Consider the following 24,953-nt stretch of genomic DNA (forward strand, 5'->3'; position numbering starts at 1 on the left):
ATACAACCACTATTCAAATCACTGGCTTCTTTAAAGAAACTTTAAATGCATCTCACACTGAACAAAGCACATGGCAGTGTGAGGACAACACACATATCACGTGAGGATCGTCATGAACTCTTCGGGTTCTCGGCTCCTCGTCTCCTGGCACCTTCGCTCAGAGTTTCCGTAACAAACCTCAGCAGCAGTCATCAAGTCTCAGCCCGTCTAACCTCAAGAACCATTCCAGTCTGATCAGGTCGGTCCTGATTGTTCCTATTATGCAGGGTGATTGATTGAAAGCTGTTTGTTCTGCAGCATGGTCTAGTGTCTACTGGATACAGGACTTACTCTGTGATTTTAGGATGTCAAGAATAAACACACAACCCCCATGTGTGTGTGTTGACTCCTACACACACATTACAACACTGCACATGTACCAGAAACACTCATAGCTCAAGTCTCCAGATGAAACACTTTGAGTAGACTGAACCACTGAACGAGGACTAGTCCTCCCGTGACACGGATCCGTCTGTCGAGTGCAATGATATCGCTGGAACGATATCAGCCATTGACATGTAGATGATATCAGCCTCCCTTTCAGGCTCGTCACAATGGAACTTATTATTCACAGCCCCCTAAACATGCCAGGACTTGGAGAGGAGGAGGAGGAGGAGGTGGGGATCCAGAGACAAAAGCAGAACCAATAGAGAGGAGACGCAGAACTAGTCGAGACAAGCTCTGGAAGAAAAACAAACGGACATCCAGCCAAAGATCATTATTTACAAAGTTATTATTAAATCAAGTATGAGATCATCGTCGGGCAAATAAAAGAGGCATTTCCAGCAGAGCAGTCGGCCTCGGTGGGTTGATGCACACAGCCTGAGGCCACCTGACACAAATCACTCCTCATCAAAGGGGCCAGCCGGGCCCTCGTGAAGATCACAGGAGCCTAAACACCGTCATTAGTGACTGCATCAGTGACGCGCTGGGGAGAGGAAGCGGCAGACACAGGAAGCACCGGGTGCAGGTGTGAACGCTTCACCGATGCCGTTAGGACCGGCCCTTTGTTCCATTTGGTGACACATTTAAGAAGATGGAGATTAAAAGAGGACGACGAGAGAAATGTGACCAACAGCTGCTCCTGTTCTCTCTGTGTGTGTGTGTGTGTGTGTGTGTGTGTGTGTGGTTAGCAAATGCACAGCAGAGTTCAAATTACCCTCAACTGCCAAAACAAACCAAAATGTAAGAGTAACTGCTGAGGGTTATCATGCCAAATACACCTGGTTTGAACAGGCCTAAGATAACAAGATGAAGTCATCAAACGTGTTTCTGCAAAGACACGATTGTGTTATCTGGTGTATGTTTCAGTATGTGTTTCAGTACATGTTTCAGTATATGTTATCTGGTATATGTTTCAGTACATGTTTCAGTATATGTTATCTGGTATATGTTTCAGTATATGTTATCTGGTATATGTTTCAGAATATGTTATCTGGTATATGTTTCAGTATATGTTATCTGGTATATGTTTCAGTATATGTTTCAGTATATGTTATCTGGTATATGTTTCAGTATATGTTTCAGTATATGTTATCTGGTATATGTTTCAGTATATGTTATCTGGTATATGTTTCAGTATATGTTTCAGTATATGTTATCTGGTATATGTTTCAGTATATGTTATCTGGTATATGTTTCAGCATATGTTATCTGGTGTATGTTATCTGGTATATGTTTCAGTATATGTTATCTGGTATGGGTTTCAGTATATGTTATCTGGTATATGTTATCTGGTATATGTTTCAGTATATGTTATCTGGTATATGTTTCAGTATATGTTATCTGGTATATGTTTCAGTATATGTTTCAGTATATGTTATCTGGTATATGTTATCTGGTATATGTTTCAGTATATGTTATCTGGTATATGTTTCAGTATATGTTTCAGTATATGTTATCTGGTATATGTTTCAGTATATGTTATCTGGTATATGTTTCAGCATATGTTATCTGGTGTATGTTATCTGGTATATGTTTCAGTATATGTTATCTGGTATGGGTTTCAGTACATGTTTCAGTACACGTTTCAGTATATGTTATCTGGTATATGTTTCAGTATATGTTATCTGGTATGGGTTTCAGTATATGTTTCAGTATAAGTTTCAGTATGTTATATGGTATATGTTATCTGGTATATGTTTCAGTATATGTTTCAGTAAGACGGGCAGCTGTTTAAGAATGGCACACCTGTAGAAGGTCAGAAGATTGAGATGTGTCTTTGTGGTGAAGAATGTAATATTGCACTCATAGGTCTTTGACACAAACAGTTACAAAGATAAAAAGGAACAAACAAAAGGACAAAGACAGACAAAGATGGAGGACGTACGGCTGACCAAGTGAACGCAGTCCAGCTAAATATCAAGCAGGTCGTCGTTATAACCTCTCTCCTCCTGACACCACATATCAAACCGCATGTGAGGAAACGAACTGAACGGGCTGCTGATGCTGACTGAAGCTTTGTGTTGTTCCACACACCCAGGATCCAGTAACCTGTCCCCGGGTCCCTGAGGTGACCAGGTGTGTGTGGGTAATGAAGCCGGTCCCCGCTGGGTGAGGGCGACAAAAGGAACCACACAGGAGAGGGATCGGTTCACTGGCGTCTTCTGAGCTCTCGGTCCTGATCTGCCTCAGAGATTCTAGGTCGGCGGTGGCTTTTTAAAGACTTGACGTGGGCCTCCACGGAGGCTGGTGCCGCTAAATAGGTCTGCAATGGCTGCCGACACTCTAAAAGAGGATCTGTCTTTTTCAATACTAATGAGAGATGTAGTCCACTTTGATTAGGTCAAACACAGTACGGCAAGAAACTACACATGAAACATCCCAATACGAGGGGGAAGTGGCCATCCAGATGTTCCTCAGCCCACACTTCAACCTGTTTAATAAACTAGTCTCTAGTCTGATCATGAAAGACTAAGAAAAACCAGAAAATATTCACTTTTCAGAGCTGCAGCCCACAGCCCCACGCTCCTCGTCCACACCCCTGCTCCACAGCGAGCTTCACGTCTCACTGTGATCGAGAAGCCTCGATGTAAACCTGCGGAGCTGCGATGTGGAGAGGACCACCGGCCGGTGGAGAGGACCGCTCTGCAGGATGACACCGTCAGACACGGAGGGAAAGGCGAGTGTCGCGAGTGAAAAGTCCCCCAGAACAAAACCTGGTGTGTGTGATTATTGTTCCACACGATGCATTCTGTGTGTTCAGGCCCCACAGCTACTGTACAACGGGCCCCACCAAGAACAACTGAACGCCCGCTGCAGCATCCAGGAGGGTCCAGTCCAACTATGAGCAGCTCACGTGACTGTAGTAAGGCTCCATCTGCAGAGATCAAGTCTCTATTTTAAACGTTTTAAGGTCGTTTTTATTGGGATTCATGTCACAAGTTATTATAGTAAAGTGATAATGCATTAGACTAAAACACCAATAAATTAAAGAGAGGCACGAAAAATGAATTTCTGAGCAACAAGCACACTTTGACCCAAAACACTTCAAAGGAAGGAGAAGATTTTGTCAGAATTTGAGTCACGTGACTGCAGTTCGAGTCATCTCTCAACAGGTGACGAGGCAATAAACTCAAACTACAGATTCTAGGAGAACACGCTGCAGACACCAGGAACCAGGGCCACGCGACCAGACAACAGAACACCTGCGCGAGACGCCAAGTTAAACCAGTGTTCGTAACTCCGTCAAGTGCTCCGCGTGACTCACCTCTATCCACTCCTGCGCCTCCTGAAACGCGGAGTCAGCGGCCGACTCCTCGGTCACAGGGTGATGCTGATGAGACTGTCCGATGTCTGCAACCGGACTGGCCATTTGGCGAAGAAGCTCTGCTCTCCAAGTAGTAAAGCTCGGGGGAAAAACAAACACAAAAAGGTGTGAAAAGCAGCTCAATGCCGCGTTATTCCACCGGGAGAAAGACGTGCGTTGTGTCGGTCGGTTGTGTTGCAGCAGCAGCACCGGCGAGGCGAACGAACCAGTTGCTGCTTCCCTGAATATCGCTCCTGATGGAGTCTGAGGGCAGAACAACCAGCGTCAAGTCAGCCACGGTCACTCATACAGCTTCCGGTTAGACCGTTCAAAATAAAAGCTCAGGGACCTACTGTTCCACTATAACGCAATACATCGGTCAACAGAGTTCGCATAGCTAGTTGTCATTTATACACTTTACTTATTATCTTTACATTGGAGTCATGTTAGTGTCTGTTTCTTAAAAATAGACACAACTTAACCTACCGCTGCTTTTAGATAGATTTTAAGTTTTGAAGACATTTGCAGATTCTTCAAAGACTCATTTATTCAACTGAAGTTAAAATGATTCCTCTCTACTGTTACAACTCTCAAAACTAAACGCCGATGGAAACCGGAAGTGAATGTCTTTGTTTGACGCTAAATAAAAAAAAAATCAACAAGACAGGTGACCGGAAATTGTGAAATAAAAAATAATGAACACTAGAAAATACTATGAATATGTATTACTATGTCTTTGTTTTCTAATCTAAACTAATCGTATTATTCACAACGTGTTGTCAGTGTTGTTACCGCTCGTTGGCCTCCGCCCCACCAGCCATTTGTTCAGGCTCTTATTTTGGTTGCAAAGCCGCCTTACTTCCGGTAGTAATCTAGCTGCCGCTGGCTGCCTTGACGCAGCTGGACCGACAGGACTCACCGCAGTATGATCCGCTCCAATGGCCACAAATACACCGAGCAGCGCGGCTCCACCGGCAGCCAATGAGGGCAGCAGCACCCCGGGGACCCCACACCCACTTTAACTATGTGGGGCAACTTTGAGAGCACGACGTCACTGATTCAGAGACGAGGCACCAAAAAACACAGTAACACAATTATACTATGTAGAAAATGTATGTCTTTTTGGTAATTAATATACATATCTCTTTTTCTATGATTTGTGTTAATCATAACAAATAAATGTGACTACATTTTGCAGTTTCACAGGTTTCCGTCGACCGATAAACAACAAGTTTAAAAGGCAGAACTAATGAATCAGTGGAGATGTCTAAGGTGGGAACACTTTTCTGATTTGCCTCATTCATTTAGTTTCGAAGACTGACCCTCATGTTGAATTAGAAAAGTCCTTTAACGGTAAACTCTCAGTAAACTCTCAGCTCTTGTCTTGTGGTCGTTGTTACGGCTGTGTTCGGGGACAGAAGGAGTCCTCTGGACAAGAAACATGAGCAAATGTAAAGGAAGCATCGTTTTGAAATATGTAATCTGTCATTTAAATGTGATGTCTCACCTGTGTCCCACCTGTAAACATGGACAGTTGTTTTGCTGAAGTGCACAGATATACTGTTGGTCTCCTTAAGTCTTTATAAAGACATTTCTGACAGTATTCAATGTAAAATATTTACCTCTGTGCTCAATGAGATTTTACAAAAACAGCTGACATAATAAATCCAGATGATCAGGGATGTTTCTCAAAAGGAGAGGCGCCACACACACACACACACACACACGCACACACACACACACACACACACACACACACACACACACACAATGTCAACATGTTTTAAGCACAATAACACAAGTTAAAAGTCATCAGTTTATGAAACCATATCTGAGGTTTGATGACCACCAATCAACACTGTCCCAGGTCCTGCAGACACAGGAGGGTGTCCACAGGCCTGCTGACATTCTCACATATCTGCTGACCTCTTGTGGAATAGTGCAGCAGTACCGTGAAGTGGGAGGAGCTTCAGGCACAACGTGTTCATGAGTAATGATTCACTCACCGCTCCTCTCTCCTGCTCCTCACGCCTCGATTTCCTGGAAACAAAGAACAGTTTAGCAGATCTCTTTCATGTAATCTTCGTCCCTCAACATCTCCGTCGAGGAGACGGTCGTGGTCTGGTTCCTTTAAGCTGCTCACCTTCTTGACTTCCAGGAGCGACGGTCTGTGTTTGACAGGTAACCCTCTCAACCTGGAGGCACCAGGGCAGCGAGTACTACACCTCTACTAAACATGTCGTTCTACTAGTGTCTGAATATACAACGTTAACAATGTGATGCTGCTTTATAGATGTGTGAACCACAATGACAGACATTCTGCTCACAACACAATGTTTTTAACATGCAAAGAGGAAATGCAGTGAGTTCATTTACTGTTAGAAGTTGGTAAAGTTCCCATCATTCACATCACTTTAAGTGTTTCCTCTTTGAGAGCCGTCAGTCTCTCTCTACTCAGATTGTTGGACTCTCAGAAGACGATTCAGCAGCAGATTCATTCAGTGAGAGAGAAACATGCAGACATCCTGCCTCTGATGACTTCTGTCTTCTTACTCTGTAATGAGGAGTAGAAACACTTTAACAGAAACACCACAACGTGTCTGCAGGGGGAGCCAGAGTTAAAAAGACTTAAATAATGAACTTCATGTGTTGCTTCTTGCACTCCCCAAAGCTGTTCATTACTCCTGTTAGGTGATGTGTAAGGTTGAGCATAAAACCAGCATTTTGAAAACCAATAATGGTAATAATGGATATTCATAATATAGAGAAACACACATACTGTATGTCAGTGTTTTCTGCAGTCATAATGTCCCCAAAATGCTGTTTCAGTCTAAAGAAGAATCAAGTGTGACACAGTGAACATATGGAACATCTGAATTTCTCTTTATGTGATCTTTTAACCAACATAGAATCATAATGACCTCATAATGTGTGTCTTGCTGCTGGTCATGGCTGCCTGAAGAGACAAACCAGAGCTGGAAATGGTTCAAAAACAGAACAGAGAAGCAGAAATCAGAACTAGAAGTGACTCAAATCTGAGTGATATGAAACGTGACACTCATCCTCTCATCCTCTCCTGACTCTCCTCTTTTCACCTGCAGGTCTTCACGTCTTTTGAAATGTGGCTGGCGGTCGCTTCCGTCCCGCTGCTCTCCGCCGTCCTCGTGGCGTCGTCCCGTTATCGCGTCACCGCGGCCGCGCTGTGCCGCCGCGCTCTGGCCTGGACGCTGAGGCTGCTGCGGGGGAGGGTGTGCGTGAGGAGCACCCACGCCTTCGTGTTCTCCGAATGCACCCACGGCAAAGCCGACAGCGTGCTGGAGACCTTCGACCTGTACGCCGACACGCACGCGTCCCTCTGCATCGGCCCACGGACCGGTCAGCGTGCAGAACCACTTCAGTGCATTAAGTTACAAGTTCAAGAGGGTTTCTCATGAGAAGCTCACAGATCATCACTTTAAAGCTGCTCAAAGTCTCTGTAGCTCTAGAAATGAACACTTTACATCTAACCGTCGTGTCTCCAGGTGAAGCTCTGGATGAAGCGGTGAGGCGTGTCCGTCCCTCCCGGGTGCTGGAGCTCGGGATGCACTGTGGCTACAGTTCTGTCCGCATGCTGCGTCTGCTGCCCTCTGCTGGCAGGCTGCTCACAGTGGAGCTGGACCCACTCACAGCAGAGCTAGGGGAGGAGATCATACTGGTGGCTGGCTTCAAACACTCCCAGGTAGGCTGCACTTAAACAGAAGATGCATTGGCAAACGTTCTACTCCTTAAAAGGACAGCTAGACTGAACAGAAGGACTCTAACCCCTCTTCAGTTCCAGGTGTTGACATCCGGCTCAGCGGAGGCCATCCCGTCTCTGCGTTCACTTCTTGAGCTCAGTCAAGGGACCGACGAGGGGTTCAGTCTGGTGCTGATGGACCACGACCCCGAGCGGTACCTCCCAGACCTGCTGGCTCTGGAGAAGGAGGAGCTCCTCTGCCCCTCTGGCTGCTCCGTCCTCCTGATCCACAGGAACCAAAGAGACGGAGATCGTAACGAAGTCCTGGGTCACGTCAGAGCGAGGCCCGACCGCTACAGCGTCACCTCAGAGCTCCAGAGTGTGACGGAGATCTGCTACCAAAACACAAGCAGCGGGGTTGAGGAGTGAGGACCTGAAGGTGTGGGTGTGTGGACTACATCGACCATCAGTGAAGCATGCTTCACCTGCTCTTGTTTCACTGCAGGTCAAAGAGCTGCAGGATGAAACACATGCTGAATACATTACTGTTTTTTCTTTCCTTAAGACACTAAGTTGTTAATTGTTAGGTGATGTGTATTACAGTAGCAGTATGTAAAACAGTATTCATTCTATATACTATTTATTATTTTAGATATCTGATTTACAGCCATAAAGGAAAGGTTAATATCACTACATATGTTCTCATCATAAACCACACACTAGATAAGAGGATCCTGTTACAGCAAGAACAAGAACCCTCAATAATCAACAAGATATGATAAAGAAGTAAAGCGTTAAAAGCTAAATATAACAATAAGTAGACCGACTGAACCACAGTATTCACATTACTTAATGAAGTATTGATATTGCAGTTTAGTAGACATTGATAATGTATTTATAATGTCAGATTTGGTATTAAACACAATGATTCACACAAAACAAAAGACTTCTTCCTTCTGTTTGTAATGTTAGGATCACAAAGCTGCTCATAGATCAGCTCTCCTCACAACAAAGGAAACAAAGAAAGCACCACTCCATGTAGAGCACGGACACACCACTGGATGGCGCTCTCTGCTTTCCAGAAGAAGAGGAACTCGACGTGGGTTTAACACAACAAGCCTCTAAAGGGAGAAGAGACCTATTCTGAAAACGTAGGTTATGTCTGCAGCACACATGGATAAGTGCTTGAATATGAGGCGTAAACACTTAACGTGTCCGTATTCATCCGTGACGAGGACGATGATGCACACCCCCTCTTGTGCGTGTTGAGATATGTATTTGTCAATGTTTACAATCCAAAATGAAGCATTATTCACCAAACTGCTCCCCAGTCGTTTCCCTCTTTCTTTCACGAACATCAGCACGCTAACCGGCCATGAAGGCTGCGCCGCTGCAGCCTGCAGAGCGTCTCAGAGGAGGAGGGTCACGGCGCTGCTGCGCCTAGAAAGTGCCTCTAATGACGCTGCCGAGCCTCTCAAAGCAGCAGGAAGGCCATTACGTGGTTTAGAGACAATTTAGTGCAGCGTTTAAATAAATAATATTGGTGCAAAAACACAATTTAATTAAATGCAATATTTCCAAGAGCCTCGGGGAGGGCTTCCACTCGAGGTCATAATTGTTACACAACGACGCAATGAATGCAAAATGATACAAACGCTGCAGCTAAAGAGAGACGGGCGGAACAAGAGAGTCAGGGGGAGCGGTGCAAACTGTCAGCTCCTGTAAATTAGAGATGGAGATTAGGTAATCCTCGGTCAGAGACGAAGCCATCCAGTTAAACTGCTCCCTGTGAGCGTCTCCACACAGGAACACGAGCAGCATGAATACTTCATGATCTCAGGCGTGGATCTTTATACACAGCAGGAGAAGAACCGACTCTATTTGCTGAACATAGAGAATGACACAGAGAAGCGTTACTGTAACACTCCTGTTACTGAGATCTGCAGAAGCATAAACAGCCGACTGATTACACACCGAGCCTCATCATCAGCCTCAGAACGGGACCGCTTCAGTTCCACGTTAAGACCTGTCACATTTGGAAAAAGGCGACGCCCACTCCGAGGAAGTGATTTCCTGCATGAAAGTCAAAGTACTGAATATTATCATCACTAATTAGCAATCTGGAGCGTTTTGCTTATGAAATAGCAGCATTCAGGGTGTAATCATCTGTGAGGAGAGACTGTTTTCATTCACTATAATGAAATGAAAGAACTCGAGTCTCGATGACGACAAAGATTTGAGTCTTCGGGTTCTTTTTTTTCTGGCACAGTTTGTTGTCTTTGTAAATATTTACTGCAAGCTTCTGAATCAGCGTATGAATGCACCAGTTTTTAATAATGAATTGATATTCATTTAATAAAGAAAAACAAACTTTTCCTTTTTTTCCCCCGAATCCGATTTACTGAAGTGAAAATAAAAGCAGAGACACTTTTTGTTTGCATGATTTACTCATGTACTCATGTACACACACGTTTATGTACATCTATATTTCTGTTTACCTCTCATGCTACTTCTCAGGCTTACTGGTGGACTAAAGGTGGGTGGTTTGGGGTAAAACTGTCCTCTAGTTGCCCTTACCATAGATACAGTGATGAAGTGTCCTCCAGGCTGCCTATCAGTGGAGAAAACATAATGAAATGTCCCTATGCTGTCTTTCCAGTAGAGAAAACATAATGAAATGTCCTCTAGGTTGTCTTTCCAGTGGGGAAAACAATGAGATGTCCCCTACGTTGTCTTTCCAGTGGAGAAAACAATGAAATGTCCTCTACGTTGTCTTTCCAGTGGAGAAAACAATAAAATGTCCTCTACGTTGTCTTTCCAGTGGAGAAAACATAATGAAATGTCCTCTAGGTTGTCTTTCCAGTGGAGAAAACATAATGAAATGTCCTCTACATTGTCTTTCCAGTGGAGAAAACATAATGAAATGTCCTCTAGGTTGTCTTTCCAGTGGGGAAAACATAATGAAATGTCCTCTACATTGTCTTTCCAGTGGAGAAAACATAATGAAATGTCCTCTACGTTGTCTTTCCAGTGGAGAAAACAATGAAATGTCCTCTACGTTGTCTTTCCAGTGGAGAAAACAACAAAATGTCCTCTACGTTGTCTTTCCAGTGGAGAAAACATAATGAAATGTCCTCTAGGTTGTCTTTCCAGTGGGGAAAACATAATGAAATGTCCTCTACGTTGTCTTTCCAGTGGAGAAAACATAATGAAATGTCCTCTACGTTGTCTTTCCAGTGGGGAAAACATAATGAAATGTCCTCTACGTTGTCTTTCCAGTGGAAAAAACTGGATTAAGTGCCCAGGTTGCTCTTCCAGTAGAGAAAACATGATGCAGTTCCCTCTTGTGGCCTTAAAATATAGAAAACATGATGCCATAGGCTGCCACACATGCTAACACAGAATGATGCGTGCTGGTGCCCCGCTGCCCCTCAGTTTGCCACTGCTCATATGTTGACATTTACATATAGTTATATTTTGCCTTCAACAAAGCGCAGTACACTAAGAGACGCATTTCGGAGACACTAGCAGAATTATAATAATTTTAGCAGCATGTCCAGAAATAGCCGGTGTGTGGACGTAATTACACAAAGTAGACCGACCGTAATGATCGCTCCGTAGCGTCCACCGCCCTCTCAGCCGAAAGAGAACTTCCCACAACGCGAGTGTCAGAGCCGGGACGAGGTCAATATCTCAGCTGTCAGAGATGATTTAACATTTCCTCGCGCTGCTTTCAGAGCACCACCAGTGTACACAGCCATGTACGATGGAGTGTAAACACCATGCTCTGTGACCACCCCAACCTTCGCCCCTTCCTCCAATTTCCCTAAAAATTCCAACTTTAATGGGTTCAATTTCTGGGTCCCTCCTTCACCGAGCTTTGAACTGCTCTCTGTGCCACGAAGGCTGCAGAGCCGATGTAAACACAGCTTTCAATTATAAATCAAAGTGTAAAAGAGCGACGCTCGGCTGCCCTCGGGCCCTCTGCACAAAGACCCGGCCTTCATACCCAAACACCCCACACTGCACCGAACGCACACGGCCAGCTATTCACCAACATCACAACCTCCCCACCGCTCTGGATGAGAACGGAGAGCGTGAAGCAACACAGTGAATCAAACCGACGCGTTCAAAGACACTGAGACGCCCCATCATGCTGAGTGGAGCCGTCAGGTAATCATGAGAAACATTCAAGCGGTGGAACAACAGTTCAGAGACAGTTTGAGCAGATACGCTTCATAAAGGCACTGAACCCAAAGACAACATACAGGAGCAAATAACGTGGAGCTCTTCTACCCAGACAGAAGAAAGAGTGTGAAACAAATAAACAGCGTGTTTAATTGCAGCATAAACAACCTTTTTTTAAGTCATTTTGAACTGTCACCATGAGTCGTCTCAGCAGTGGAGGAACAAAGCCTTCTGCTCTGCGTCTGTTCATCAACTAGAGTGGGTTGAGTCAAAGGAGGGAGGAGACACTTCATGGCCTCTCCAGAGACAGAGGGACTTCTATATCTGGTACACCGTGATAGGTTGTGATTACACCCCCCCCACCACCACCACCTTCTTCAGGAGTGAGGACACGTCTTTATTTTTAAACTGTCTGCAGACTTGTTTAGAAGAGAGCTTGTACCTGTACGAGTCTGCACTGTGAATCTACAGTGTATTGATTCATGTTTAATCTATATTTATATATAGATCTCTCTCTCTACACACCCATATGTACACATGTATACACATATATATACACATATGTATAGCCATGATATTTAAAAATATTATTTTACTCAATAAGTCCCTTTCGTCCCTCCAACTTCCTTTCATTCATACTTTAGTCAGAATTATAAATGCTATTGATGCTACAATGTTTACATTGTCTCTGTTAATACATGTGCTAATATGTATTAACTGTATAGTAAAGCTTAATAAGATGAATTTTAATAAATACAAAGTATAAAGAGTGTTTCCGGTCACAGAGTGAATCTGTTCTGCGTTCACTTAAACCCTGGATGAAGGAAGCGTCGGTGAAGCCTCAGGTCAGCTCCTTCACGTCTTATCGTCCTGATGAGTGTCGGCTATTGAGAAATGAAAACACAGCTTCTCTCTGTTAATCTGTGGAGGGATCTGACAATGTGAAGTGACTCTACCACCCGCCTCTGACCCAGACTTCAACCTGCAACACACACACACACACACACACACACACACACACACTCACCCTCCCTGTGGAGAGAGGAAAGATTGAGAGAAAATAGACCTCCCACCATGCGGTGTCTTAAGAGGGCTGAAGCCTCTCACGATGTATTCTGTGCTGCAGGTTGAAGAGGCCTCCTACGCGTCACATTCTTTAGTTAGTCCATGTCTCACAGTCCAGACGTTAAGAGCACAACAACTGTCCTCACACATTACCGTTATGATGTGAAATGGTGACAACATGGCTCCACTATAAATATCTTTAAAACTGTAGACTGGAAATAAACCCTAAAATTGACATATTTTAATAAGTTAACATTTAGATTTTGTGAATCGTAAAAAGGTGAATTGTTTGCTGTCACTTGCGTCACGGTGTTTGGTATCAAGCTAGCAACACGCAGAGCAAACCCGATTGTCCCGCGTGATTCGTTTGCTAGCCGTCTTAAACGTTAGCTTGCGTAACTCGTAGCTCCTGTTATTATCCAGAGAGCTGCATAATTGTACGGTTTAATAATCTAAAGTGAGCTAGCATGCATAAAAACGTTTGTTTTGACGCTAACTAGAAGCTAACGCTAACGCTAGCTACTTGCTAACACAGAGGCGGCGTATTTGCAAACACAATAAATGGAAAAACACGGTTAGACTTGTTAGGGCTTGAACTTAGATGCTACTTATAGACATACTATATATATATATATATATATATATACACACATACTCTTACTGCACTAAGGTGCTTTTGTTTCACGCTTTATTTTGTGATGTCTTTTTTACAAATTTTAAAAAGTACCCGGGTCTAGTAGTCGTCCTGTAAGAGAAGTTATTACAGCGTCATAAGGGATTCTGCTCAGCCACTGGGCCCATATAAGATATTTCTATATTTCTATATATATATATATATATATATATATATATATATATATATATATATACATATATATATATATATAAATATAAGAGAGAGAGACACAGAGGTACAGGACGGATAGAGAGGGTCGATGAGGGAAGTGGAGGGGGAATACTCTCGGTGAAGAGATGGAACGAGTGCAATTACTTCAATAAACGTACATCGACAGGACATCTTATTATCATTGACCTGCTATGTATTATTCAAGCATTTGCTTGGCCCACCAGATTCGAAAAATAGATTGGGTGACTGTGTGTGTGTGTGTGTGTGTGTGTGTGTGTGTGTGTGCGTGTGTGTGTGTGTGTGTGTGCGTTTGCCCGTGAATGCATGTAGCCAAATGTTCCTTCTCTTGTTCGGTATGGATCGGACTCAGCTGTTTTATTAATGGATCAATTGTGTTTCTGCATCATCAACCTTTCAAAGCCCACTGAGGGCGCATCGATTTCAGCACCAAATGCACACAGAAAGGTGAGAAACGTGAAGGCGTTGATCTATAAGTTGCCAGAAAAATAAGACATGAATGGCAACTAAAAAGTTCTCACAGGTGAGCAGAGGAGAGGATTGTTCTCCATCACGTCTAGTTTACATCCCCCCTTTAAGTGAGCGTATTATTCTATAATTATTATTATAAGGTGATCGGTGAAATCAAAGTTGCTACACGTGACGCCTTATGCTAGACAAGCTAAAAGAGCTTACAGTAATAGCTTCACCACGCTGATGTTTAACATGTTAGCTGTTTTAGTTTAGCATGTTAGCATGCAAACGTTAGCAAACGAACACCAAACACTAAGTAGAGGCTGATGAGTACGTCATGGGTTTTGGTATTTGATCAAAAACGTACTGGACACGTTCCACCTGCTAGAGAAACACTTTACTAAGTAAAGTTCTTACAACTCATCCTCTGGGGACCATGCATGTTTGTCTCTAGTTTCCTGGCAATTAAGACATTTCACTCAGAATCACAAACATCTACCTCGAGGTGACACGAGACAATCAGGGAATCACTAAAGTCGGGAGGATAAATCTTCTGGGGACCATGAATTAAATGTGCAAGATTAAATGTCACTTCCTCTAAACGTTGTTGAGATGTTTCAGTCTGGACCCCTGGATCTTCATCCAGCTGCTAGCATTGTTAACAACCTGTGTGTGTTTGTGGGTTATAATAACCTTAAAGTTTAAAAACAAACAATAGAACTAGATTGAGTTTCTACCAAATGACCATATTAAAGCAACGTGACTTCCTCTGGATGGTTGCAAAGTTGATCTAAATATACCGTGTTTAATAAGACAACACCCTCACATGCTCCACATGCTCCACCCTGCCCCCACAAGAACAGGTCTTGTAATGACCTTATTTCAAAATGGAGAGTAATTCCAGCACACCGCCATGGGTGGAGTAGAAACTGTTATGAAGCCACTGAGTTTATTTCCCACGAGTCCATTACTGCCGAGAGTAGCCACAGATATATTAAGCCTGGAAGCAGAATCAGCGTCACGTGATTCATGTGTGCTTTTTTTTTTTACGATAGTTAGTACAGTCGCAGCATTATATGACATTTAAATTACATTCTTTAATATCGGACCAACACACTTGAATGGAGGCCATCTTGAATCCCTAACGGCGTGAATTCACTTCCAGGCCTCGCTGTTCGTCTTTCCCGTCCGTCCCGTTTGCTGCCGTGTTGCTTGTGATTCCTGCAGAGGTCGTCCTGAACGCAGCCCGTAATGACCTCTGAGGACGTCTAATCTGGTGCAGCGCCACGGCTTCTTTCATCTCGTTTGAGAACGGAGGACGAGCCTCAATCTCCCCCGTGTGGACCCTCGCTTTATGAACCCGCATGAGAAGAGGAGGCGGCGGCGCTCCTCTTCCAAATGGACTTTTCATTAGGACACAGAACGGGTTTGGGTCTCAGCAGCAGCTGATCAAATCTCAAACAATGGAGCCGCTTGCAGACCCGGAGCCAGGTCCATTTAGGAGCCGTCTTCTGCGTTACTGATGTGGATCAAGGTGTGAGCCAGGGTGTGATCTGATGCATCAAGTGCATCACTGAATCGCAGAACAAACAAAAAGGTCCATTTAGCCTCAGTTACGTCCCGGCGTTCCTGTGGATCTGTAGACGTTAGTGTTGCCACTTTAAGGCCACATCAGCGTAAGAGCTGGAGCTCAAAGTTCATTATTGACCTCGAAAAACAGCAGTTTGAGAAAACGATCTCACCACACGGTCCATTTCTTCGCCGTGCTGCAGCTTTGAATTGCACCTGCTGTACTTTTCACAGATTCGCACTTGAAAACGTGTGTTGATGCAGTTCAGTTCTTTAGGGTTCAGCTTCCAATAAAAAGTAGAGCATGAAAACAACATCCAGCGTTTAACGGGAGTGGGCTTCGTTTAATTGCATCCTGCTAAAGTGGCTGCTGTGGAGCCATTATGCTACGTTACTGCTGGTTATTATCAGATATCAACATCCAGGTGCGCACACACACACACACACACACACACACACACACACACACACACACACACACACACCACAGGACCATAACATTGTGCTGTATTCCCAGTTGCACGGCGGTGTTTGGTACAATAATATTAGATTTCTTCTCGCTATCTCTCTGCCCCCCGTTTCAAGGCCATTATGGTCTGTGAGCGAGCCGAGAGCAGAGAAGAACAACCCTCCACAGATTTATGATTCTTGCCTGTGTGTGATGTGAACGTGGCACGGGGACATTAGGCGGGTAGAGGTTGTAAATCAGACACTGATTAAATCTGTCTGGGACAGAGTTTTTCCATTTTTACTTGAGTGCAAAACTGACCTGATTTGGGTGATTTTCCTGACAGGTCCGTCTATCACGGTGGGTGTATCTGCACCGTGGCACATTTCACGCCATTAAAGCTATCTGTGGGTCTATTATACTTCAAAGGTACGGCATCCTGATATGAGCCCCGTGTGACCGGTGAGCGTCACACCGCGCCGCCTGCATCTTTACAGGAGAGTGGAAACGCAGCCGGTGGTCTTCTGGCTCTAACAATCCTTCTCTTCTTGTAAAAACACAGATTGAAAGAGGAGAAAGCACCGCATGCTTTGTTCTTCCTCCTCTCGTGGAACATCTCATCAGGCAAAGTGCTTCTTCTTCCTTTTGAATAGTCGGACCTGTCGAGGCCACTTTAAAGCTGAAGACCCGTTCTCCTCCGTGCTGCAGCGTCTCAGGTTCCCCTTTAATCAGTAGATGTGGGAATAAAAATAAACCTTTTCATGAATCAATGCACCTCAAAACAACATGTTGTGCTTCTTTTAGCAGATGCCAAACTAGGAGCTAGAATGCATCTATTGTGAGACGTTGTGTGTAGCCAGCATGTATTATTTGTTGACCAAATAATACATGTCATGCTGCTGCATTTCTAATGTGGAATGTGGCATCAGCAGCTGACTTCATTGTGAATTAGACGTGGCTCTAGGCTCCTTCATCAGTCAATCTAGATCTTCTTCACTACAGTGAATACGGTCAAATACAAAAGCAACTAATGGAAAGATCAATTCAGCAGCTGGCTTCTGTTTGTCAAAATAAGACAATACGGTCAGTCGGCTTGTATGTTCACTGATTAAGATACGATGCAGTTTATTAATGACAATGTGACTTTGAAGTTTGAGTTTTAAGTGTTATTAGTTATGTGTCCACCATCACTTTTAGGAGATGCTGTTGAAATGGGAGGAATAACTGTCTGAAAAGGTGAAACTACAAATATTTATAATATATATTCGTCTTCAGACGCACGTCTTGCTGTTCGTCTGTCCCTGTTTCGACATGTTAGGAAGTAGCTGCGCTGACCAAAGGCCCATAATTGGTGAGCAAATTTCTTCAAATAGTTGCCAGTGGCAACCCGGCAACCGTGACTGTCGAGCCTTTCACAATAAAACGCCGTTAAACTCACTCACACAACGAGACTCTAAAGAGCCTTTGACTCTGATGGGAATCATTGCGCTGTGTTTCTGAAAAGCCACGATTAGAACTGAACGAGAGCTTTTTCCTCGTGTGATATCACGGAGCACTTTGGCTGAATGGTGGAAATTGTTACCGTTCATTTGAACATGTGAGTTCAGGCTCAGTGTTGAGCAGCTGAAGCTTAATGAACAACAAACCAAATCTTTGCTTTGCCCCGATCGCTGTTAAAGGTACTCTGTGTGCTCAGGCCTACGTCTATAATAACTCTTACAATAACTCTGATTATAACTCTTGTAATAACTGTTATTAATAATGATAATAATAATACATTTTATGTATCGAGCGCTTTTCAAAGTACCTAAAGACACTTTACATTAAAATCATCATATATAAAAGCTATACACTATAAAAAACATAGTATTATTATTAGAACTATTGTAATAACTCTTGTGATAACTCTTGTAATAACTCTTGTAATGACTCTTGTAATAACTCTAGTAATAACTCTAGTAATAACTCTAGTAATAACTCTTACAATAACTCTTATTATAACTCTTACAATCTAAGACTCTTTGTTTTGCTCTAAAATTCAGATTTGTCGCCTGAAAAGAGACGAACGAAGCTGAAAATACTAATGTCTGTAAATCCAGCCACACCGATCAACAGACGTGTTGATCGGTGTGGCTGAAGTTGATCTCTGCTGCAGCAGTTGATCTCTTACTGTAAGCTGGTAAAACATTGGTGTTTTTACTGTAAGCTGGTAAAACATTGGTGTTTTTACTGTAAGCTGGTAAAACATTGGTGTTTTTACTGTAAGCTGGTAAAACATTGGTGTTTTTACATGAACACTAGCAGTGCATCTCTACATGAAGCAGGTTAGGTTGCTTTGTTTCTGAGTTTACTCCACTGACACAAACTGATGCTTTAACACAAGTTGTCACTGGAGGTGTTTTGCTGCTCTGGCCTCTAAGCTGTCGACTCCTCGTATGCAGAGAGCTTTGACAGCGTGAGCTGGAGAGCAGCTCCGTGAGTCCAATCAGACGCTCCTTTAATATTCACCAAGCATTTGGAATCACGCCGCATCCCGTCGTCACGAGTGGAACACGGGGCTCGACCTTGTTTTTCATATTACTCGCATTGCTGCGCATCATCATACGTTACGCAGATATCCTTGTCAAGTGCAGACACCATAATAATCTACGGACATTCGGGGAGACAGAAGCGACTATAATTAGACCGATCTGCATCCACGCTGTGTGTTTTGCGCTGTTAGTTCTAGGATTGGCGATGCAAATTGGATCCCACAAAGCCTTAAGAGTCACCTAACGAACCTCTTAATGCAAGCTTTGATTGCGTTTCACTTGTCATAAAAAGTGATTTGAAAGCCCCTCTCTCTGCATTAAATCACCATAATGAAGCAAGACAAAAAAGCTATGGCCATTAGCACATGGATTACAATATTTAATCTGCTGGAGCTCATTAAACTGAGGCTCGTGTGCTGGAGAGAGATTATTCAGAGGAGGAACTGTCTTTTAATATCGGACTGAACGTGTGTTGTTTACTACGATGGGATGTGATGTGATGTCACTGTACAGTAAGATACAGTATCTGTGTTCACTGCAGCGCTCTGCATACGGTGAGGATCATTCTACTGTATCTACTGCTGCTGCACGGAACAGTAGTCGTGATCATTACTGCTCTCACTATACGAGTGGTTTCTGTCATATGCATGTTGTTCATTCTATCACACGTCTGTCCATCCTGGAGGGTCTCTTCCTCTTTTCTCCTCGTTAAAGGAGTTCTTTGGGGAGTTCTTCCTGTTCTGATGTGAGCGTCCCGGGTCAGAGGTCGTCATGTGAACAGATTGTAAAGCCCTCTGGCTTCATAGAGAATTTGAAGATCTATTCGTTCTATAAGATAGACTTAAGGATTCTGGGATTCTGGTCGTCACTGTGAGGTTTCGGGACTCCGACAAGAGACTAAATGAAACCAGGACATAGATGTGATAGCTGTCCCTCTGCTCATGCTCTTTATGCTAAGCTAAGCTAAGTCTCAGGAAGAAAGCAATAAAGTGTATTAACTACGCCTTTAAGACATCCATCGAGAGGGAGGAGAGAGATTTATCTCAGATGACAGAAACATACAAAAAAAGACTTGAGTGCAACTTTGTTGCTTCAAAGATTGTGTTCATTTGTGCAGCAGAAACCTCTAAAGGTAAAGTTAACTTTGTCAGTGTGGATATTTTGGACCACAGACACCATCTGTAGGTGGGGTTGCTCCAGACACCTAACAAGACAGAAGCTGAACCTCAGCTGCACAGCTTCTCAGAGCTTCCTTGCATTTTTCCGATGACTTGTCCGTGAAGTTCTCCGTCCCCGCGCCGCAGCTGCAAACATCCAGCGGTAACAACGGCTGACCCGGTGGGTCTCGCCTCTTGACGGCGCTCCGCGTTTGTCTCCGTGTTATTCCATAAATACGAGATAAGGGCCGCGGCGGATCCCATGTGTGGCCGTGTGGTTAATTGAGACCTGGTGTCGGTGACCCCGGTGTCCGGCCGAGCCCTCCACGCCACCGCCCATCACTCACGCCGGGTAATTGGTAGCGATGCAGCCGCAGAGAGCTAGCAACCGAGAAGCTGGGAGTTTCTTTCAGACATGTTTGCTTCTAGAGACGTTTCAGTAAGATCGCTGGAGAGGGTTTGTGTTGAATGTTTTGTGTTAAATGTTCTGTGTTGAATGTTTTGTGTTGAAGCTATCTTCTTGTGTGCAAAGCTGCAGCTGGAAGCAAGACCAACATCCTGCTAATGACCAGAAAACCCCAGTGATCATTCATTGAGACAGCTATTGTAAAGCTTTCAAAACAAGTAGGAATAGATGAGTAGTTTACCTCAGTTAAACCTTTTCACACAGTTATTCCTCCCATTTCAACACCATCTCCTAAAAATGTGTTAATATACAAGTAATTCACAATTACAATTAAATCTTTATCAACACAACGGGGGAACGTTTGTATTTAATACATCTAAATGAGCTTCAATGTCAACAAATTATATTTTCCATTATTCTATGATTACGTTCAGGCAACTTGAATATAGAAAAACGGAGACGTGAGCATGAGGGACGACGCGTGTTTCCAATATTTAGACCTCAGTCTTCAGCAGCCTAAACCTAACAACACCTGCTGTGCAGGTAGAGAGAGGACCGCTGGGAAAATCAATGTTTCCAATAAACTTAATCCACACAGCGATCAGATTCCCTCCGAAACGTTCTTGGCAAAGGAAAACATCATTATCTAAATGTGTTTTATTGGAGACAGGTTGGCTATTTGGAACCAAATCAACGTGCAAAACTGCCAAAAAGAGATTTAAGACAATAACACATAATGACACGACACGCAAACGTGTGTGTGTGTGTGTGTGTGTGTGTGTGTGTGTGTGTGAGGGCTTTATATCTTTGCACACACCCTCAAACAAAGAATCAGCAGAGCATTCAAACACTTGTGAATGTAAACATCCCTCCCATCATAATCAAGCCCACATTCATCAATCAATAGTTCATATCTTCCTTTAGATCTACACTTTCCTTTGAGTTCTGTCACCCTTATGTTTTATTTTTTTACATTCAATCAGGATGACCCTCTACAGAACACACCCTCCTGTGACGGCGCTCACCTCCATCCTCTCTGAATGCCATTTCCACCCTGAGAGAGGCGACACAATGAGCAGCCCCAGGTATGTTCCTCACCCCTCCTGCACCGGGGGGGAGGCGAAGGGTGTGTGTGTGTGTGTGTGTGTGTGTGTGTGTGTGTGTGTGTGTGTGTGTGTGTGTGTGTGAGGGGGCGGGGGGTTCAGTATCCCCAGGGGAGGGCAGCACAAATCCGAGGGAACAAAAACGCATCCATATTTGGCAGGGCTTTTGTCTCCCCTGACAGCTGAGTGTACCGAGGGGGGCCGCAGTAATGAATTGGATTAAATGTGAAAGTAAGAAAGCATGGCTCCTCAAAGGCCAGCGTGTGTGTGTGTGTGTGTATGTGTGTGTGGGGGGGGGGTATGCTAATGTGTGTACAGTTTCAACACTGAAGCGGATCAACCTCATGTTTGTCTTGTTTTTAAGTTGCGATGAGTGGAATAAGAGAATAACTTCTCTATTTCTCGTTTAAAGAGTTCTATGGAAAGACGATGCTTCCTAAACGCTCCCTTGTTGTCTCCTCTTGTTGTCTCCTCTTGTTGTCTCCTCTTGTTGTCTCCCTTGTTGTCTCCTCTTGTTGTCTCCTCTTGTTGTCTCCTCTTGTTGTCTCCCTTGTTGTCTCCTCTTGTTGTCTCCTCTTGTTGTCTCCTCTTGTTGTCTCCCTTGTTGTCTCCCTTGTTGTCTCCCTTGTTGTCTCCTTTGTTGAACGCGTCAGAAGACCAAATTAACCCCCTCCTCAGTGAGGGAGGACGAGCTGCAGTAGATCACATCCATGAAGTGTGTGGATCCACAGCCACTAGGCTGATTAAAGCACCTGACAGCAAACAGCACACGGTGCTCCGGAGCTCATTTAATCCACGCTCATTCTATATTCCATTACTCTACACTCTTCCAACGTGACCTTAAACCTCAGCGGATTCTTTTTATTGCTGCACTTTAACGTGTAAATCTCCCGACGAGAGAACGCCGGTGATTCTGATTAGCATGTTATTGAGCTTTAGATTTGCGGCGGGATAATGATGAGACGCGAGGGCAGCGCTAACGCTCTCCATGTTGACCGGTGCGGTTCGTCGTCTTTGTCTCTACCGGTTCTGCCGCCGGTGATTACTTTGAGTGCGGTTAAGGACGAGGCGGCGTGACCTCGCCGAGCGCCGCCGACAAGGAACGAACATATGAATAAATGACTTTCTGTCCAAATGTTTGGGAGAAAAGGACTCTCTTCACACATTCACGCTGCGTGGATTAAAGCCCTGAATGTGGTCCTGGAGTTCAAGTTCAGCTTTGGGCCAAAGTCCCGCCGGACCGGCCGGTTGACCTCCTGCTGTAGGGGAGTCACGACGCCCAGAACCTGGCAGAATGATCAATGATCCGGCTGTTGGACAATCGAATGCTACGTGAAGGATTCTGGTGGGCTGTCTTCAGTTCCAGCCGTTCCGTGATCTGATTTCCCAGAAGGCTGCTGTCAGAAGGATCCATTATGACTTCTTTTAATATCACTTTAGTGTTGACGGCGCTGCAGCGGAATAAAACTGAAGTGAACATCTCTTTTCTGCGTCTACGGGTCAGAATTCCTCTTCTTATTTCTGCTTTCCACTTAAAGTAGTATTTAAAAAACTAAAAACATCAAATAACAATAGAGCATTACATTAAAGGGAAACCAATACATCACCATGAAATGATTACTTACAACAATCATTTCTCTATATTACAATTTTTCTGAAATGTTACGTTTAAATATGCAAATGAGGCATTATCTAATCAAGTATGTGCTAATTTGCATACATTTCCCAGACAGACATCTGAACATTATGGTTATCAAAAGATTAGAGTCAAAGGTTTGTACAGAGGGAATGTTTGCATATCTCTCATTATCACTCCATAAATCCCCCCCCCCCCCCCCCCCGTGTTTATGTTGAATAAATCATCTTATTAATGATATACGAACAAACCCTCAGAATATAGAGAGGAATGAAGTGGAGATTTCTGGCTCAGAGTGAAAACAGCTTTTAAACATTTGTGTGTCGTTCCAGGTTGAACACGCTACAGGTGAAGCTCTGTTACATTTACACCACGTGTTTCTGAGGAGCCGTTTCCTTTTCTTACCGTTTCACATGATTGACAGCAAGTGAGCAATAATTTAATGCAGCAGTCATATGTAAACACTCACCTCGGTTATAATAACATAAAAACACAACGGAAACTCTGACCAAACAGAATTACGGCCTCGTGTTTCCTGAGATGAATCATCTCGATGTGTGGAAGTTGTTTTTCATATTGCGAATGTCAGCTAACGGCCTCGTCTGACGGGAGGAAACACAAACACACTCTTCTCTTCTCTGCTCTGCTCTATCCATCATTATGTCAGGCGAGCGGATTTTAAAGTGTTCAGAAATGTTGAATTAGATGTTTGTCTCAGAGCGGAAAGCGAGCTTAACTACTCAGAAAGCCTTGAGCGCATTGGCACCGAGTCATTCAGCACAAGAGACACAAAGAACACATCTGGTCCAACAGAATAACACCAGCAACTCCACCCAACACGTACAACCACGAGGTTTGAGCACACAACACAAACTCTTTGTTTAGCCGCTGCTTTCAGTTGAGCGTTCACTCTGAAAGCTAGCCGTTAGCTTCCCCAGGCTAAAGGGTTGCTAACACAACATTCTGTGTTTCTGACTGTAGACAAACCAGAGCAAACAAAGCTCAGTTCAAACTGAACCCAAACAACAGCTCTTCACTTCACAGCACGTTGACGAGCGAGATTACCCATCAGTCATTGCACCTCGCGGGTGTACTAGTGCGGGGCTATGCTAGCACGGGGCTATGCTAGCACAGGGCTATGCTAAGCCAAACCAATGTTGGTTGTGATCCGATCACAAGTGGACGGCTCTAAGAGAGTCAGTTCACATCTGGCAATAGAATGCGTCTCCAGTGAGCTCACAGCTCTACACATGCAAATAAACACTTCCTGTGCCGAGTAGGAAATTAAAAATCAAGATGCTTCACGCACTCATAATGTATCTTGGCTTTCAGACGTCACAGACAAAGCCAGTGTAAGCTGTTGTGCTGAGTTGCCTCTTAGTGCTCACAGTGCATTTAACTTCCCTCAGCGTATATGTCTAAGGCTTTTATTGTGAAAGTCAAGAACTGACAGAGTGAAGCTGTGATGCACTGTCCTTGACCAGTAGTAATAAAGAGTTTCCCATCTTGGTCCAGACTGCAGGGCCTCCGTGTTACTTATTTATTACCTTCATGAGTGTCGGTGCATCTCATCACCCTCGGCTACCACAGCGTCTGAGGACCAGCTGGAGACCATGTGTAGATGCTCGCTAATCCAGCGTCCTTGTTGCAGCAACAACACCTTTGCTCAGGGTTTGTTGTCTTCCTCAGAGTCCTGATCACTTTTGTTGTCTCGTACTGTTTTTCTCCAGTCTCGCTTCAAAAGCCGACCAACGCCTTCCACCTTCATCTGAAGTGTGTGTAGCTGCAGAGCCGTGTTCCTGCATGCTCAGTGAGGGCAGAGGAGCCGGCCTGCTCTCTGCAGCACATCCAGAACCACCACCCCCCCCCATAGATACCTACGCTGACATCTTCAGCTGTGTTCTCATCACCCTCACGACTGCTGCGACTTAAATTCTGCAGAGCAGAAACATTCTGTTTGTGACAAAAAAAACACCTTTTCTCTTTCTTCAAGTTCAGTCAGGGTGATACCAGAAACTGTAGAAATTACA

General features: G+C 44.1%; 1 protein-coding gene across 1 annotated transcript; it reads left to right on the plus strand.

Annotated features, from left to right (window-relative positions):
- Window positions 1-5,770: 5,770 nt before the first annotated feature.
- LOC137875748 (transmembrane O-methyltransferase homolog) lies at window positions 5,771-8,427 on the plus strand. The gene is made up of 4 exons (XM_068715257.1): window positions 5,771-5,968; window positions 6,889-7,162; window positions 7,309-7,505; window positions 7,599-8,427. The coding sequence occupies exons 2-4, from the start codon at window positions 6,907-6,909 to the stop codon at window positions 7,929-7,931; spliced, it is 786 nt and encodes a 261-aa protein (XP_068571358.1). The 5' UTR covers window positions 5,771-5,968; window positions 6,889-6,906; the 3' UTR covers window positions 7,932-8,427.
- Window positions 8,428-24,953: the final 16,526 nt, after the last annotated feature.

The sequence above is a fragment of the Cebidichthys violaceus genome, unplaced genomic scaffold (genome assembly GCF_023349555.1).
Source record: "Cebidichthys violaceus isolate CVI_PGR_0920_01 unplaced genomic scaffold, fCebVio1.0.p SCAF_2, whole genome shotgun sequence".
Lineage (NCBI taxonomy): Eukaryota > Metazoa > Chordata > Actinopteri > Perciformes > Stichaeidae > Cebidichthys > Cebidichthys violaceus.

What these genes read in the sequence shown, in the direction of transcription:
- LOC137875748 (XM_068715257.1), top strand. Translation starts at nt 6,907, where the DNA reads ATGTGGCTGGCGGTCGCTTCCGTCCCGCTGCTCTCCGCCGTCCTCGTG. An exon ending in CTGCATCGGCCCACGGACCG is followed by an intron (nt 7,163 to 7,308) that starts GTCAGCGTGCAG and finishes TCGTGTCTCCAG; the next exon opens with GTGAAGCTCTGGATGAAGCG. An exon ending in CTGGCTTCAAACACTCCCAG is followed by an intron (nt 7,506 to 7,598) that starts GTAGGCTGCACT and finishes ACCCCTCTTCAG; the next exon opens with TTCCAGGTGTTGACATCCGG.